Consider the following 15,796-nt stretch of genomic DNA (forward strand, 5'->3'; position numbering starts at 1 on the left):
TAATATATTAGTTCTGATCAATAAAGCCCTTAAAAGGCTTGGGACCTGCCTATCTGGGAGATTGCCATGCTCCCCCGGCAACATAGCTGAGATCAATGGAGGCCCCTGAGCTATAGCTTAGTTGGTACAGATGTGGATTCTTTTTTTTTTTTTTTTTTTAAAGTGACGCTTAGACTTCAGAATTCACTCTCTCATGGCCAAAGAAGCCCAGATTTGTTGAACTTTAGGGCATACTTCAAAGCCCATCTATTTGGCCAGCCATCTGGAGAGAGTTGTGGTTTGAGGGGAGTTCAGGCAGGGCATGGATTTTGATTTTGGGCATATCAGGATTGTTGGAGCCAAGGTGGGTAACAGGTTTTTTAGACTGGTTTCCTTTGTGTGTAGAAGGGTGGCTTGTTTGCGAATGCTGTTTTAATCTAGGTTGGCTTGTATATCATCTTTCAAGGGCATCTATTGCCTGGGATCTGAGTTCTTTTTATGCTTATATGTTGAACTCAAAATAGATTTGTGGACTTCACGTCTCTTGACAGTTTCTCTTTAAACTTTCTTTCTAAATAAGAAAAAGGGATGGATGTATTTTGTAGTAGCAAGTGGCCTATTTTTTTTCCACAGCAAAATTTTATATAACTGAACATGGCCTGTTTTAGTCTCACCTGAGATGCTCAGGGGTAATGTTTTGTTTGTAACGTTTGGGATAGAATTTGTCCAAGATCTGTTGGAGAAGATGTTGCATTTTGGACTGTGGTGTCCCCCCAGGGCTTGAAGATACTGGTCGATCCAAGTCTCCATATTCCACCTGCACCAGAATGTTAAAGGGTATTGGTTTATATCACAGTGAAAAATGACAAGTTCTTGCACCAATATCCTTTCCATACACAGCAAGTGACTCTTGGGGATAGGCCTGCCCAGGAAATTTCTTAGTCTGTGGAGCGTGAAGCAAGATTTGGGCCAGCCACTCTGTGTGCCAGAAAACTGATCTCTATGTATTGCTATTCCCCACCCCCATCCCCAATTGACCAATAAGAAACCAGCTTATTTGTAAACAACATAAGCAAGATTTCCCAGTCTGCTGCAGTGCATGGTTGCTAGAGGTAGCTGGTGGAGATTTCTCCCTGCTTAAGGGAACTCTGCTGGTAGAAATGGCTCTGCTCCCTCCTGTGCCAGCCGTTCCCCACAATCCCCAGCATGTCAGGGATCTTAAGAGCATGGGCTGGGTAGAGAGGGGATTCCCCACCATGGGTGCCAGGTTTGTATAATTTTTGGTGGTGCCCAGAATGGGTCCAAGCAGAGCTGTGCCATCCGTAGGACAGACCAACTGCCTTCAGGGGGAGACGGGGTCCAGGGCAGCCGGGGGGGTTAGCAGGGGGCTTGGCGCTGGCAGCAGCAAGTGACCCGGTCCCAGCCCGCCCCACTCTGCTGGCTCAGGGGAGGGGGCAGAAGCCAGAAAGAGGTAGGATGGGGGCTTGGGGGAAGTGGTGGAGAGAGGGCAGGAAGAGGTGGGGTGGGGCGGGGCCTTGGGGGCAGGGGTGGAGTGGGAGCGAGGCAGGGGCGGGAAGAGGCAGGTCTGAGTGGGGCGGGCTGGGGCCAGATCGCTCGCTGCTGCCAGCATCCCCCTAAAGCGCAGGGCCCCCAAAAGCCCAGGGCCTGGGGCAGTTGCCCCGGTCCATCCTATGGATGGGACGGCTCTGAAAATATAAGCCCAAACATTGGTGGAGCCAGGCCCACCTTTCTTAATATTGGTGAAGTATGGGCCCATATAACTCGCCGCCTATTTTCCCCACTGACGTGAGGCCTCAAAGGGATCTTATGCCAATGGCACAAATTAAAGCTACTCCTTGCAGCTTTCACTTACTCTAGAGCTGAGTGAGTGATGATCAGGGCACCGCAACTGGTTCCCTGCATCACGCCTCTTTCCGCTGTACTCAAGCTCTGCTTGAACAAGGTGGAGAGCCTCTCCTCCTCCTCCTCCTGTGTCTAAGAAATGTGCTTTTCAGGATACTTTTCTCTGACTGGCTTAGTGAACAGATTCATCATTTGCTTTAGCCAATACAGCAGGTCAGTTAAAGTCCAGTAAGACACAACTGTCCAGTCTACTACAACAATACTTGCCACACAATGTGAATAAATCCACAATGGTAATATGGTACATGTAACTTACATATGGAGGCCTAATTTAGGACCCTGCAAAATGCTTTTCCTGAGTGAGGTTCTAGGTTGTTAGCAGTATAACAGGGAGTGCTCAGACCATTAGGCTAAGATCAGAACAGTGATATTGTAATATCTCCATCAGAATGGCTGTGCAGAGCTGTTTTGGGGCTTTCCCAGGCTGGCTGTGTTTTCCTAAAGCTCTTGCTAGAATAGAATTCCCTTGAGGGAATGATGGATGCACACATGCAGTCAAAGCAGTAAACATCATCAATTACTGTCTTCCTGCAGGAGTTTCGGCAACAAACTACCTTATCCCCTCTTTTTGTATTAAGACCGTTGCACATGGATAACGCTGCTTCTTAGCTTAGTTTCAGTTTTTCACTGTTTACGGTGAATAATGTACTTGAGTGATGTTGCTTTGGCACGAGTGTGAGCAGTTTGATAAGAAACACCATCTCTGTTGTACCAGCCATAATTGCTTAACTGAGGAAATGCAATGTACAGCTTGGCTGATGTGCAGCCCAACTAACTGGGCAACAGAACTTACACCTACAATAGAGCACATGAAAATGGCAGAGTCATTGTAGCATGTGGGGAAAGAGGTGTGAATTTTCTCCTATCCTTCTGCCCCAGGTTCTTTATAGAACAGAAATAAAGACATTGACGAAAGAACATCACCAGATACCACATCTTTCTCTTTGGACAGTCCAAAATAAAGCCTAAAGTGTTGGTTTCCCTAGCGCAGGGGTTCTCAAACTGGAGATTGTGACCCTCAGGGGGTCGTGAGGTTTTTACGGGGGGGGGGAGGGGAGAGGTAATGAGCTGTCAGCCTCCATTCTCAAACCCCGCTTCACCTCCAGCATTTATAATAGTGTTAAATATATATAAAAAAAAAAGTGTTAGTCCCACAGCACACTGGGCTGGTTGCTCACCTGAGCCATCAAAGCCACCATTTCCAGAGCCAGCTCCTTATTGACAGGGAACCTCCCACGGGCTATTTCACTGCTGACCTGGAAGGCCAGCAGCAACCGCTCTCTATCTGTCTCACCTTTTGCCTGGTTTCGAAAATACAATCTAAAAAGGAGAGAAATGCAGAGGAGAAAAGGTACCAGGCACTAGCTGCGAACAGATTTGAAATAACCATTATTTTCAAAGTGAGTTTTGCGCATTAGAAAGGAGTTGTGCTGAGAGCCTTGAAGACTAAAGCCCTCTGTTCACGAACAAGGAGAATAGCTTTTGAAGCCATTCCAGTTTGTGAGCCATCCATTTACTGAAAAGTGTCTAGTTAGCTTAGCAATATTTTATAAAACTGGGAGAAGAGATTCCCTTCTGTCAAGTACAGACATAGATGGTATTTATTACAGCCTGTTACTCCTCCACCTATCACAGAATCCAGATCTAGCTCTGACTAAGCTACGAAGGGAGTATTGCATGAACCTGTCGTTCCATTCCTTTACTTGTGTATGGGTGCGGATACAGAAAACCTTGATATTTAATTCTTCAGTTCCGAAGGAGGGCTTACTTTTGCCAGCAGCGTGGAACCCTTCAAAAGGATGGTCTCACCTCACCCTCACCCACAGACAGCTCTCCATTGGCTCCCTATTCCTTTCAGGGTCCACTTCAGAAATGCCCTTCTTGTGTATGAAGCCCACCATGAACTCAGTGCAGCTCTCCCTATGGATCTCTGCCTCCTACTTCCCTACTGTCCCATCTCATCTAGCATCTCTCTGTATCATACAAGAGCGTCCTCCTGTGCAGCTCCTACCATTTAGAACGGGCTTCCTGTATTTTCTTGTCCCAATGACTTCGTTTCATTGCAAGGCTCCGGCAGCCTACATTTCCCCCCGGCAAGGTAGACCTATGCTTTTTCAATTCTCTCTTCCTCTTATGTAGTATGTATTATTTAATTTTGTTTCAGGATCCAGTCTGTCTGGATGGAGCTACACAAAACTTTAGTTGTACTGTATCTAGTTTTTATTTGGTACCAAGTCTATTATATCTTTCACAGTGTATTGATTTTATCTTTCGCCCATATACCCCTTCCCATACATTTGGGAATGGAATGCAGCCAGACTAAGGGTTTGTCTACACAGGGAATTTTTCTGGGGTAGCTATTCCTGATTAACTCCGTGTGTGGATACTTTTATTCCAGAATACGAGTGTTTTATTCAAAATTAACTCCATGTGTGGACACACTTATTCTGGAATAAGAGTGGATTAAAAGTTGATTAAGCTAATCAGGAATAGTTAATGAGCTTATTATTTATTTGTATTATAGAACCCACAAGCCCCAGTAATGGACCAGAACTCTATTATGCTAGGTGCTGTACTAACACAAAACATACAAAGCCCCAAGGAACTTACAATTTAAGTATAAGACAAAAGCTGGAGACAGACGGGGGGAATACAAGGAAACAATGAGACCATACTGGTCAGAACACCAGCTGCCTAACTATTGTCAATTGTTTTTGTAGGCCTCCCAACAAAGCAGAGTTTTGAGGATGGATTTAATGTGGATAATGAATTAGTTTTGCACATGTTTATGGAGAGTTTCTCCCAAATACAAGACACAGCATGAAGATGCTTGTTTTAAAACTTTGTGGTGATGGAGGCTGACGTCATGGGCCAATTGAACGTGGGAACTGACTTTTCAATACTGAATGAGAAATGATATGGTGGGGATGGGTCATGAAGGGCCTTGAAAGTAAAGACAAGCAGCTTTACATTATTCTGGATTAGTTTTCATCTGCAGACCAGCCCTAAGCAAGTTCTGCCAGTTCTAACAGTACACCTCTACCCTGATATAACGCGACCCGATATAACATGGGTTCGCATACAACGTGGTAAAGCTCTGACACGCTGCTCTGAGCAGCGTGTTAAGGGTGCCGGGCCAGGCCAGGGCTGAGAGGTTGAATAAGGGGCAGAGGGTCTCAGGGGCAGTCTGGGACGTCACCCTCCCCCCCTCCTCCCCCCAGGGTCTAGGAGGCAGGAGCTGGGGGGGGACGGACAATTTTGGGGGGCCCGCAGTCCTAGAGTAGCCTGGGGGATTAGCAGGGGGCCGGGAGCAGCCCGCTCCGCTTCCCTCGCCCCAGCCCCAGCCTTGTTGCTAGAGGGAGGGGGCTTGGGAGAAGGGATCCCTCCCCCCTACTCACTGGCAGCGGCGGAAGCGGAGCAGCCCGGCTCCAGCCCGCTCCACTCCAACAGCTCCCAGCCGCAGCGCTCCGCTTCCCGCCGCAGGTGAGTACGGGGGGGCGTCCTTTCCCCAACCTCCCCGCACTCACCAGTGGTGGGGAAGTGGAGTGGGCTGGGGCCACATTGCTCTGCTTCCCGCCACTGCCGGTGAGTTCGGTAGGGGGTGGGGTCCTGGGGGTGATTAGGGACAGGGGTCTCTGGAGGGGGCGGTCAGGGAACAAGGAATGGGGGGGGGGTCAAAGCAAGTTTGATATAACGCGGTCTCACCTATAACGCGGTGTGATTTTTTGTCTCCCAAGGACCGCGTTATATCGGGGTAGAGGTGTATTGTAATAAGTTATAGGCCCTGTAGGTGGATCACTGCTCTCAATAAATATTTAATGACAACTCCCTCAAATTACTCAGACCTGAGGAAGAGCTCTGTGTAGCTAGAAAACTTCTCTCTCACCAACAGAAGATGCTCCAAGAAAAGATATTACCTCACCCAAGTTGCGTTTCCCTGAAACTATGCACAATACCTGCTTTTATAGGTCAGCTTCACTATTCTTGTGCTACCTTCATATTTCCCAGGATGCAGTTCTTTCAAGGCTTGTTCCCATTTTGAAATAACATCACAGATCTGTAAAGAGATCACAGAGAGACAGGCTGACTCAAGGCTTGAATGAAAAGTAAGCAAACAAACTTTGTGAGGTTTGGGTATGCGAAGGAGAGAGTGGATCAAGAACACATTCGGCCAGGAAATGACATACAATTCAACCATACCTTTTTTTCTGCTAGACAACACATAACTAGAGATTGGCCAATTGAAAACTCCAGATCCAAACCTAGGGGGAAGTTTGGATGTGAATTCCAGTCCCGTGCAAACTCCATGAATGGCCTGTGTCTATATAACAGTTCCTGGATCTGATACCCGGGATCCTGGGTATCACCAAATCTTGGAAAGTTTGGAGCTGGATTTCAACTTTGCATCTCAGACCTATCTTTAATAATAACAAATAACTCCTCTGGCCTTCAAACAACCGCCCAGCCTTTCCAAGCTCATCATCAGAAGCAAGCTTCTCCACAGCAGGGCACACCAAGTCAAAGTGGCACCAGACCCTGCCAAAACAACAGATGAAAAACCTGCTGACATCTCTCTCCTACTACAATGATCAACATCCCCCACAACACACCTTTCAAGACCCCTGGGTCCTACACATGCCTATCACAACATGTGCACCTTATCCAGTGCACTAAATACCCCAATAACAACTGTGTGTGTGAAACTAGACAATCACTATGCTCTCAAACTCACACAGGAAAATGAAGACAGACAAAGACACCATATTACCTTGGGTGAACACTTTTCACAAAGTGATCACTCTATATCTGACCTCCCAGTCCTCACTCTCAGAGGAAATCTGCACGACACTTTCAAAAGACGAGCCTGAGAGCTTAACTTCATAACTTTGCTAGACACTAAAAATCATGGAGTGAATAGAGACACTGGATTTATGGCTTATTACACCAATCTATAACCCACTAACAACCCCTCACCAAGCTCCCTTCCCCCCCCCCCTTTCATTTTCCCTCCTATGACTAGAAGGGTGTTAACTGGCCACTTCACCTTGAATCATCCCTTGAAATAAGTGTTAACTACTTGTGCTAAACAATCTGCTCCACCTTGTATTTAACTGTGACACTCTGACCATGTTTCCCAGACCTGAAGAAGAGCTCTGTGTAAGCTTGTCTCTCTCATTACAGAAGTTGGTCCAATAAGAGACATTATCTCACCCACCTTGTCTCTCATCTATTAAACACTGCAGTTCTAGTTACCTTCTCCTAATTACTCCACTCTTTTTGCAACAGTCTGGTAAAGATCTGTTTCCTCCTTAACATAGCAATAAAGGACAAGTGAAGAGCATAAGAGGCTACTTGGGTTAACTGATCAAACATCCCAACTCCTTGAGTTAAGGTTTGAGGACCCCTTGGATAATACCCAAACCAACTGAGCTGGGGGCCATGATTATCTAGGACCCCATTGGGCACTCTAACATTCCATCTTCCTAAATCATGTTTCTATCACCAACAAAGCTCATGATCATATCAGCTATATCAGGCTGAAAAAGAGAATCACTTGTTTGGAGTTCACTGTGGCATTTCCTCTTGTAATCAGATGCAGACTCACCCCTGCGGCGCCTCCTGCTGGTTGTCTCGGGAATTAGCTCACCAGTCACCACAGAGCCCTCTGCAGGCGAGGTGTCCTGTCGTTGGCCCCGTGTCCCTCCCAGACCCTGGTGCCCTTGGCTTGGGTGCTGCCCTCTTGGCAGTACCCCACTCTGTCTCTCTGGGTCTCCCCATCCAGGGGAACCCCCATCCCCTACCCCCACGTCACCTCAGTCATGGCTACTGCCAGTCACCATCTAGCCCCCGCGCCCTGGGGCAGACTGCAGTCTATCAGCCAATCATCACAGGCAACAAGGGGTTTGGACGGGCTGCCTTTACCCACCCTCAGGCTGCCCCTCTGCAACCCCAATACCTATGTGGGCCTAGGGCCAGGCCCTGCAGCCTGGGGAGTTGCTGGCCTAGGGCTTCCCAGCCCCCAAGGCCTTTCCCCAGCCCTGCCTCACTCTAGGTCCTGGGGGGAGCTCCCTGCAGCCAGGCCTGTCTCTCTCTCCAGTCAGAGGGAGACTCCTCAGCTTCTGGCTGCCCTGGCCTTCATATAAGGCCAAGTTGCTCTGTTTGGGGCATGGCCCCAGCTGCAGCCACTTCGCCAATCAGCCGGGGTTTTGCTTCCTTCCACAGCCCCAGCCCTCTGCAGGGCTTTTCCAACCCCTTCAGGGCTGGAGTGGGTGTTCACCCCGCTACACCTCAGCAAGTCACTGAAGCATTTTCTTCCTACTCTGTAAAGTACTTTTAACCCTCTGATGTTCTCTAACTTTGCCACAGCAACAAATTCCATGCAGCTGGAATGCGAGTCCTCTTCAAAGCTGCCATTGCTAATGTTGCTCCATCAATCTCTAGGTGGCATAAGTTGTATCTTAGATGCAAGTGCAACCCTTATGCCAACAGGGAGGATGGGCTCTCCAAAGTCACTGACAAAATTTGGTCTCTACAAGGCATAACCATTGTGCCACCCAGTTAACCAGCCAGCCATCAAACTGAGTGTGAGTGATATCTACATACAGAAACTCTGGATGTGAGGTCTCTTCTTGCACTGAGTGAAACGTCTCATGTTGTCTTAAATGCTTGTATGCTCCTAAACTGGCTTACTCCTGGGGGGAATTCTGTGCCACTGTGCACACACATAATTATTGAACTGTGCATATTTTTTGTGAAGAAAAAAGCTTCTGCTGGGAAGTTGCTGCAGTTCTGCCTTTTTCCCACCAGAGGATGCTGTGTGATAGAACAGAGCAGCTGCTCCTGGCCATCTAAGAAAGAGAAAGAGCGTGCCTTCTTCATAGCACCTGTCAGGCCAGGTCAGGAGACAGGGGCTATGGGGAGATAGACAGCGTGGGGGAGCTGGGGGGTCAGATGGGGGCTCATAAGAGCTAGTGGGGGAGGACAGACTGGGGCAGGGACTGAATGGGAGTTGAGGCACAGGGCCACAGGGGGGGAGGGAGGTGGAGGGCCACATGGGCATGGGGGAGGAGGTGCAGGGCCACATAGAGACAGGAGGGTGGCTGACTGGGGGCAGAAACACATGGGGACAAGGGGAGGTGGTGCAGGGACACATGGGGATGGGGGGGAGTGGGTGTCTGAGTGGGGCTGGAGGGACACGTGGGAACAGAATCAGATGTGCCTGACTGAATGGGAGAGGCTAGAAGTCAGCCAGGGTCTGCATGAGGGAAGCTCCCTAACAATCTCTCCCCACCCTCACAAAAAACCTGTTCCATACTTTTCCCACCCATACCCAACAACCCTTCAAGTTCACACCCAGGCTTCTTCCCAGAAATTACTTCCCTCTCCCTCAGCTCCTCTGTTACCCCTGACTCCCCCAAGTCTTTGCACTGCTTCTGAGGGGTGCGGGAAATACAGTTCTGTATTGTAGTTTAAATGAATTATTCGTCAGAGTTCTGTATTTGCCTAGTAAGGAATCTATTTGTCAAAAAACATTTCTTGAATCTTTTTTGTTGTCTGTATTGTTACAGACATACTTGCTGACAGGAATTTGAAAAAAATGACCAAAAATAATTGAAACTGGTGTGCTTATATTGTGTTATTTTGACAAATAAAATATGCAGAATTTTACAGAATTTGAAAATACTGTGCGCAGAATTTTTAATTTTTTTGGCGCAGAATTCCCCTAGGAGTAACTGGCTGCACTGTTGTCAATGGAAAGTTAGGGCATATTCAGTAACATTGAAGGAAGTATCTGGTACCTTCGTCAAGAGATGGTATGTGTGTATTTATCAATTCGGTCACTGAGTTTGAATAGATGTACCTGGCATCCCAAAACACAACAGGATCTTGTCTTGACTAACATCTAAAAGTGTAATGTTAGATCGTGCTAGCTAGCTCATTCTGACCAACACCATGGTAACACTCTAGTCAAGACAAGGCAAGTTCTACTGCTAAGAAAGTCAAGGCTCCTCACTAGGCTTTAACTCTTGCTTTGTCTTGATTAGACTAGTGGGGAGGGAATTACCTTCACATTGCCCTGCAGGCAGTGCTCCAGATCCCTGCCAGAAGGATCATCCGTGAAGAGGGAAAACCCAGTGTGGGATGGTTTCCTCATGCCTGTCTCCTGGTTCAGCCGCTGGAGGAACTCATCCACTGTTGAGGAACCATCAAAACCCACGACCTGAAATGGAACAGGAAATTAAAATAATTAAATAAGTCTATCTTGGGGGACAGAACTAGTCACAAGTGGCAAAAGAATGTAAACTCTAGCAAGACCCCAGTGCGGGACTCAATTACCTGATAGGTACCCGGCACCCATGTCTTACCTGGTATGTTCCATTCATGAAGTGCACTGGAATGCTGAAGGGGAGTGAATGGTGGAAGGGATTCCGCAACAAAATGGACACAATCTCCATTCGCGAAGGCTTGGCTTCCCGCTCTCCAGTGTGCAACGTGCGCTCCACAGACCTCTGACAGTAAATGGCATACTTGCCTATTTCACTCCTAATCCCAGGGTGAGAGAGTGACAACACAAACACATGCTTTGGATACACTTATTGTGCCCATTACCATTTTCTCTCCCCAGTAACTCTCTCCCCTGGCATCTTGCTCAAGTGAAAATGTGTATATTTGCAAGCGTCCTTATTCACCTCTACAGAGTTGGAGATTAGATTTGATTCAGATAAACACACACGTGTTAGGACTGAGATCCAAACCTCTTCAGTCTGCAAAACAAGGTTAGATGCTAGGTTCTTTTGTAAGATTTATAGAATTTTCTGCTTCCACCTATTGAGATCGGGAATGGGTGGCCACAAGTCCGCCCGTGTCTAAAGGTCCCTCTCCCGGTCGAAGGGCGGGAGTGGCTGAACCCGGGACTCAAATAATTCCAGGGGACAACTGCAAAAAAACCAGGGACAGGAGTGAGGTCATAGGGCCATTATCAAGGAACCGGGGGGCGACACCGAGCAGAGAACCCTGGACAACACCCACTGTTCCTCAAAGGTGTCTAGGGAACAGGGCCGGCTCTACTGTTTTTGCCGCCCCAAGCAGCGCGCCGAATTGCCGCCGTGGATGGCGGGGGCAGTCCGTGTGCCATTTGGGCGGCATGTGTGTTTCCGCGGCGGCAGCAGCTTCTGTCTTCAGCTGGAAGACAGAAGCCACCGAATTGCCCCCACGGGCAGCTGAACATAGAAGCTGCTGCCAAATTGCCGCCGCCGCGGAAACGTGTGTGCCACCCTAACAGACACGGACTGCCCCCGCCGTCCACGGTGGCAATTCGGCGCCCTGCTTGGAGCAGCAAAAACACACGGACTGCCGCCCCTTGCAGATTGCTGCCCCAAGCACCTGCTTGGAATGCTGGTGCCTGGAGCTAGGGAATCAGCAGACACTGCCCAGAGGAACTCTGCCCAGATACGTGATTGAAGGGAGGAACGGAAGTAGGTCCCAGAGTTGCAGAGCACCTCCCCATCCAGCATCCTCCTCCTGGTTTTATAAATGGCCACTTTAGCCAATTCCAGGAGGAGCTTGATGAGGAGGTCCCGTGACTTCGTGGGGCCATGGACAGGGTGTGCATGAATCAGGAAGCGCGGGGAAAAGTTCAGCCGGTTCTGGAGGAACCGGAAAAGAGGCTGCAACCTGGTGCACTCTAAACAGATGTGCTCCAAAGTCTCCCTCAAACCGCAAAAAGGGCAAGTGTTGGGGATAGGGGTGAACCATGCCAAATACAAGCCCGTGGTCATGGCTTCATGAAGGAGCCGCCAGCTGATATCCCTGGCAGGCTGTGGAACCAAGGTGGAATACAGGCTGGCCTACTGGGGTTCTTCACCCTCCACAGATGGCAAAAGGTCCCACCACTTAGTATCAGGGCAGGACAGTAGGGTAAATTTTCTGCTTCCAACTGAGCTGGCAATACTGTGAGAATGCCCCTTTCCCTTTTTGGAATTTTGGCATTTCCAATTCTGGCTGGAACCAGCAAGTGCAGAGGCAGCAGCAAAGAAAATGAAAAACATCGGCTAGAAAGATTATACAAACTATTTCAAATTCCAGGAGAGTGTTGATTTGAGTTTTTGACAAAGGTTGTATCTAAGCCTGTGTTTGAAATGACACAGCTGTTTACTCATGTTTAGTCTTCACATAGCAATAAACCACAACAGGGTGTGCATTACCTGGCCACTGATGCATGCCCCAAGAGTATGGGGAGACTCAAGGCTGAAGTCCAAGCTCCTTAAACTACCCAAGAAATCTATTAACAGACAACTAATGTACACCCTAGAATGGCTTACTGCTGTTAAAGAAGCTCTCATTGGTTGTTTTCTTGTTGGTGTGTTTATGGCGGGGAGTGCAGGAAAGATTAGAGTGTTATGCAACATAACCTTCCACTTTGAAACATTCTTCCTACTAAAAGGATAAAAGGGTAGGGAGAAGGTGGTGGGGGGTCCTGTTTAGTTTTAAATAAACTTTTCTTCTCTCTTTGGAATTCAGTTTGGGTTTGTTAACCCAGGGACCCTTAACTTTTTTTTTATTTCCCCCCAGAAGCCCTGCTGACCTTTCAACAGCATTTATACTCACTGTCATATATACAGTCATATGGACTAGGAAATATTCCCACTGAAAAGTGGGTCAAAAGTGGCTGAAAGATAGCTTCTGATCAAGGACAGCCTGGCACCTTGGGGAAGGCTTCTTATGTCATCTCCATCTCCAACTCACCTTTGCATGGGTCAGTCATAAATTAGCCTTACTGTACTACAATCCTGTAGTTGATGCAGAAGGGATTTGGAGGCAACATAGCCAGTGAAAGAAGAAGATGGCATGCTCTTTACCTGGAGTCTGCATGCCGCTGCAGGTGTTGTTTGATATACCAGAGGAAGTGGTGCTGAGGAAGAAAGAGAGGAGCACACAAAGCCAGGAGCTGCCAGCACTGGGAAGAAAAATGGGCAAATAAGGTGCAATCACTCCTGCTCTGCTTTTGTTGCCAGTTACCCTTGTGCAAGACACTCGGGCCAAGAATTTGAAGAGTGACTAGTGATTTTGGGGGGCTTCCATTTTTTGGGTGTGCAACTTGAGGTGCTTTAAAGGGGCCTGATTTTCAGAGGCAGGTGCTCAGCACTTTCTGAACATCAGACCTCTTTGACATCTCAAATTGTAGTCCTGTCAGCTGTTCATCAATGTTCCTCTGGAGGCAAAAATGGAGGCACCACAAATCAGTCGTCACTTTTCAAAATCTTGGCTACTGTAAGAGCTGTGTGAATAGTTCCCAACTACTTATTCAGTGAATGTTGCTTTTTTATTGTCTGCAAACAGATCACAAAACTCTCAGAATTACTCATTATTTCAAATTATTCATAAATTTCTCCTGCTGGTCATTCTTGCTCTCTACATGATTTGAACTGGGAATATTACAATCAAGAATCCAATGGACACTTTGGCTCAGATCCACAAAAATATTTAGGATCCCAACTTCTACTGAAATCAATGGAAGTTAGGGACATAAATACCTATGTGGATCTGGATCTTTGAGCTGTAACGTATGCAGGCAACTAACTTAATAAGCACATCACAAAATTCAAAATGCACATTCAAGTGTATTAATCATGCTTTTCATCCTGTTGGCTAATTATATCACAATCAGAGATGGAACCAATACCATGTGACTTTGGTAACTATTCAATGCAACACAAACTGAATTTTGCAACTGAACAGTATTTGGAATTTGCTTTTGGTGAATAGTTGAGCATTTAACCTAAACATGCTTTTGCACTACTCAATACCTTTTTTTTTCTTTGCGCATCACATTCCAGATTATTTTTGCCCCCACAAACCTTGACGTGTTTAAGGTGACTAGTCTTTTATGGGGACTAGACTTATTGCTAATTATTCAAAATATGGATAAAAAAAAAAAAAAAAAGCTTGCAGCCTGGAAGTGACCGAGAGAAGCTCACCTGAATGACTGAGTGGTTCTGGGGCTGCCGGCAGCTAGTCTGTTTAACCAGTTGGCAGTAGATTTCATTCTGTAGCTCAGTATGTGTCAGACAGACTTGCAACGCTGTCTGGGCAAGTGACACATGGTAATCAATAGATGGAGCCTCCACAGGGACATTGATGAACAGCTGACAGGACTACAAAAAAGGGAAATTAGCATGTGCGGTAATAATAATACTTCACTTTTTCACCACAGCACCTTCCAGCTCAACTTTGGCTCAGAGGAAAATGAATTCTCCAAGGTGTTTCAGTGGCAGAAACAGGGAGAAAACCCAGATCTCCTGACTTCCAAGACTATGCTCTAACCTCTACTAGACCAAGCTTCTCGCATACAAACTTTCTCCCCTTGACCTATATGTGTCATACGCAGACTGCACCTCAAGTAGCCCATCCTTTGCAGTATGTGCAGAAAGCTACAATCATGCAACATTACACAGCAAGAAAAGCCAGGAACAGAATCCTTGACTTCCAGCCCACTGTTCTAGCCATTAGACTATACTCCCACTCCATCGCTGTTATGACTGGGGTCTAGGTATGATACTAAACACAGGGGAGTTCAGATTACCCCATTATTATAAAAGGCATCTTGGTCTCACTAGTAAATCTGCCAGTGGGCTTCATAGCTTGGCAAACCAAGGGTGCTACAAATTTATGGTAAAATACTCAGAGAAGGTGCCTTTATAAATGATAAAATACTGCAACAGTCAACGGTAATGACCCCAAACGCTACAGTGAGACTAGTGTCAGCTACAGTGTTTCAGACTATTCCTGTACAATACTGTATGATTCTTTTATAAAGATCTATCATCCCATTTTGTAGAAGGTAAAACAGAGGCACAGAGGTTAAGGAACTTTCCCATTCTCACAGAGTGAGTGAATGATAGAGCCATGATTAGAATCCATTTGTCCTGAGTCATTCCACTGCTCTAACCCCCAAACACAACTTTCTCTGTCGTATCTCTTGGGTCATTGAATGCAGTTGTTTTTAAGAACCCACTCCACTGCTACCTGCTCCCCTCAGCAAAATCTCTATTCCCTAAGCTCATCCTTGCTTTCTAGTCTTAGGGCTTGTCTACACTTAAAACGCTGCAGCTGCGCCACTGTAGTGCTTCAGTGCAGACACTACTTACACAAACAGGAGAGTTTCTGGTAATTCACCTCCCCGAGAGAGTAGCTAGGTCAACAGGAGAATTCTCCTGTTAACCTAGCCCTGTCTACACTGGGGATTAGGCCGGTTTAACTGCATTGCTCAGGGGTGTGGATTTTTCACACTCCAAAGCAACGTAGTTATACCGACCTAATTTCCTAGTATAGACCAGGCCTTAATGTTGGTATTAATGTTTTCAGGGCCCAAAGCAGAGGCAGAGGGGTGAGTATCAGGTGATGAGTTGCCTGTCCCAGGTACCCTGGCTGGAAGGCACTAGGGAGTCTGACAATAAGTTGTTTCCTCTCTCTCCAGTGCTGCTATTGGAGAAGAAGATAGACAAGTCCTGCAATTCAGAAGCTGGCCCAAGGGTTCTTTGCATAGAATAAAATACCCCTGGTAGACAGCCTGGCCCCTTGTATTACGACTGACACATTAGCCCCATCTGTGCCAACAGTAGGGGCAAACAGAGTCGCAGTAAATGTCTTGCACAGTTTACCCCTCCCCTAAAATAATTGAGTAGAACATCTAAAATCTTTTATAGTGGTTCTCTAAATACCTTGAAGAGCTTGAGGGCTTCTGTCTGCATCGCCTCTGATGGCAGAGTAGTGAGTGAGGTGTGCAGTCCATCCTTACTGTAGCACAGCATGGGGTGTTTCCACAAAGGAGATTCTGAGTGGCAGATGAGGTAAAAACATACACTGCTACATTTCTGAGGTTGCAAGTTTGGTA

The 15,796-nt window shown here is 47.1% G+C and overlaps 1 protein-coding gene across 7 annotated transcripts in view; it reads right to left on the minus strand.

The window, feature by feature from the left end:
- The window catches only part of PLEKHH1 (pleckstrin homology, MyTH4 and FERM domain containing H1), a 95,851-nt gene that overhangs the window by 20,996 nt on the left and 59,059 nt on the right, over positions 1–15,796 (minus strand). For all 7 annotated transcript variants that reach the window (XM_065592913.1, XM_065592911.1, XM_065592915.1 and 4 more), the window contains 8 exons: positions 15,624–15,736; positions 13,881–14,057; positions 12,762–12,859; positions 10,269–10,446; positions 9,968–10,123; positions 5,859–5,959; positions 3,081–3,222; positions 654–796 (listed from right to left, as the gene is read on the minus strand). In XM_065592913.1, the coding sequence (XP_065448985.1) occupies positions 654–796; positions 3,081–3,222; positions 5,859–5,959; positions 9,968–10,123; positions 10,269–10,446; positions 12,762–12,859; positions 13,881–14,057; positions 15,624–15,736 (1,108 nt within the window). The remainder of the gene's footprint in view (positions 1–653; positions 797–3,080; positions 3,223–5,858; positions 5,960–9,967; positions 10,124–10,268; positions 10,447–12,761; positions 12,860–13,880; positions 14,058–15,623; positions 15,737–15,796) is intronic.

This window comes from Chrysemys picta, chromosome 4 (genome assembly GCF_011386835.1).
Source record: "Chrysemys picta bellii isolate R12L10 chromosome 4, ASM1138683v2, whole genome shotgun sequence".
NCBI classification, from domain to species: Eukaryota; Metazoa; Chordata; order Testudines; family Emydidae; genus Chrysemys; species Chrysemys picta.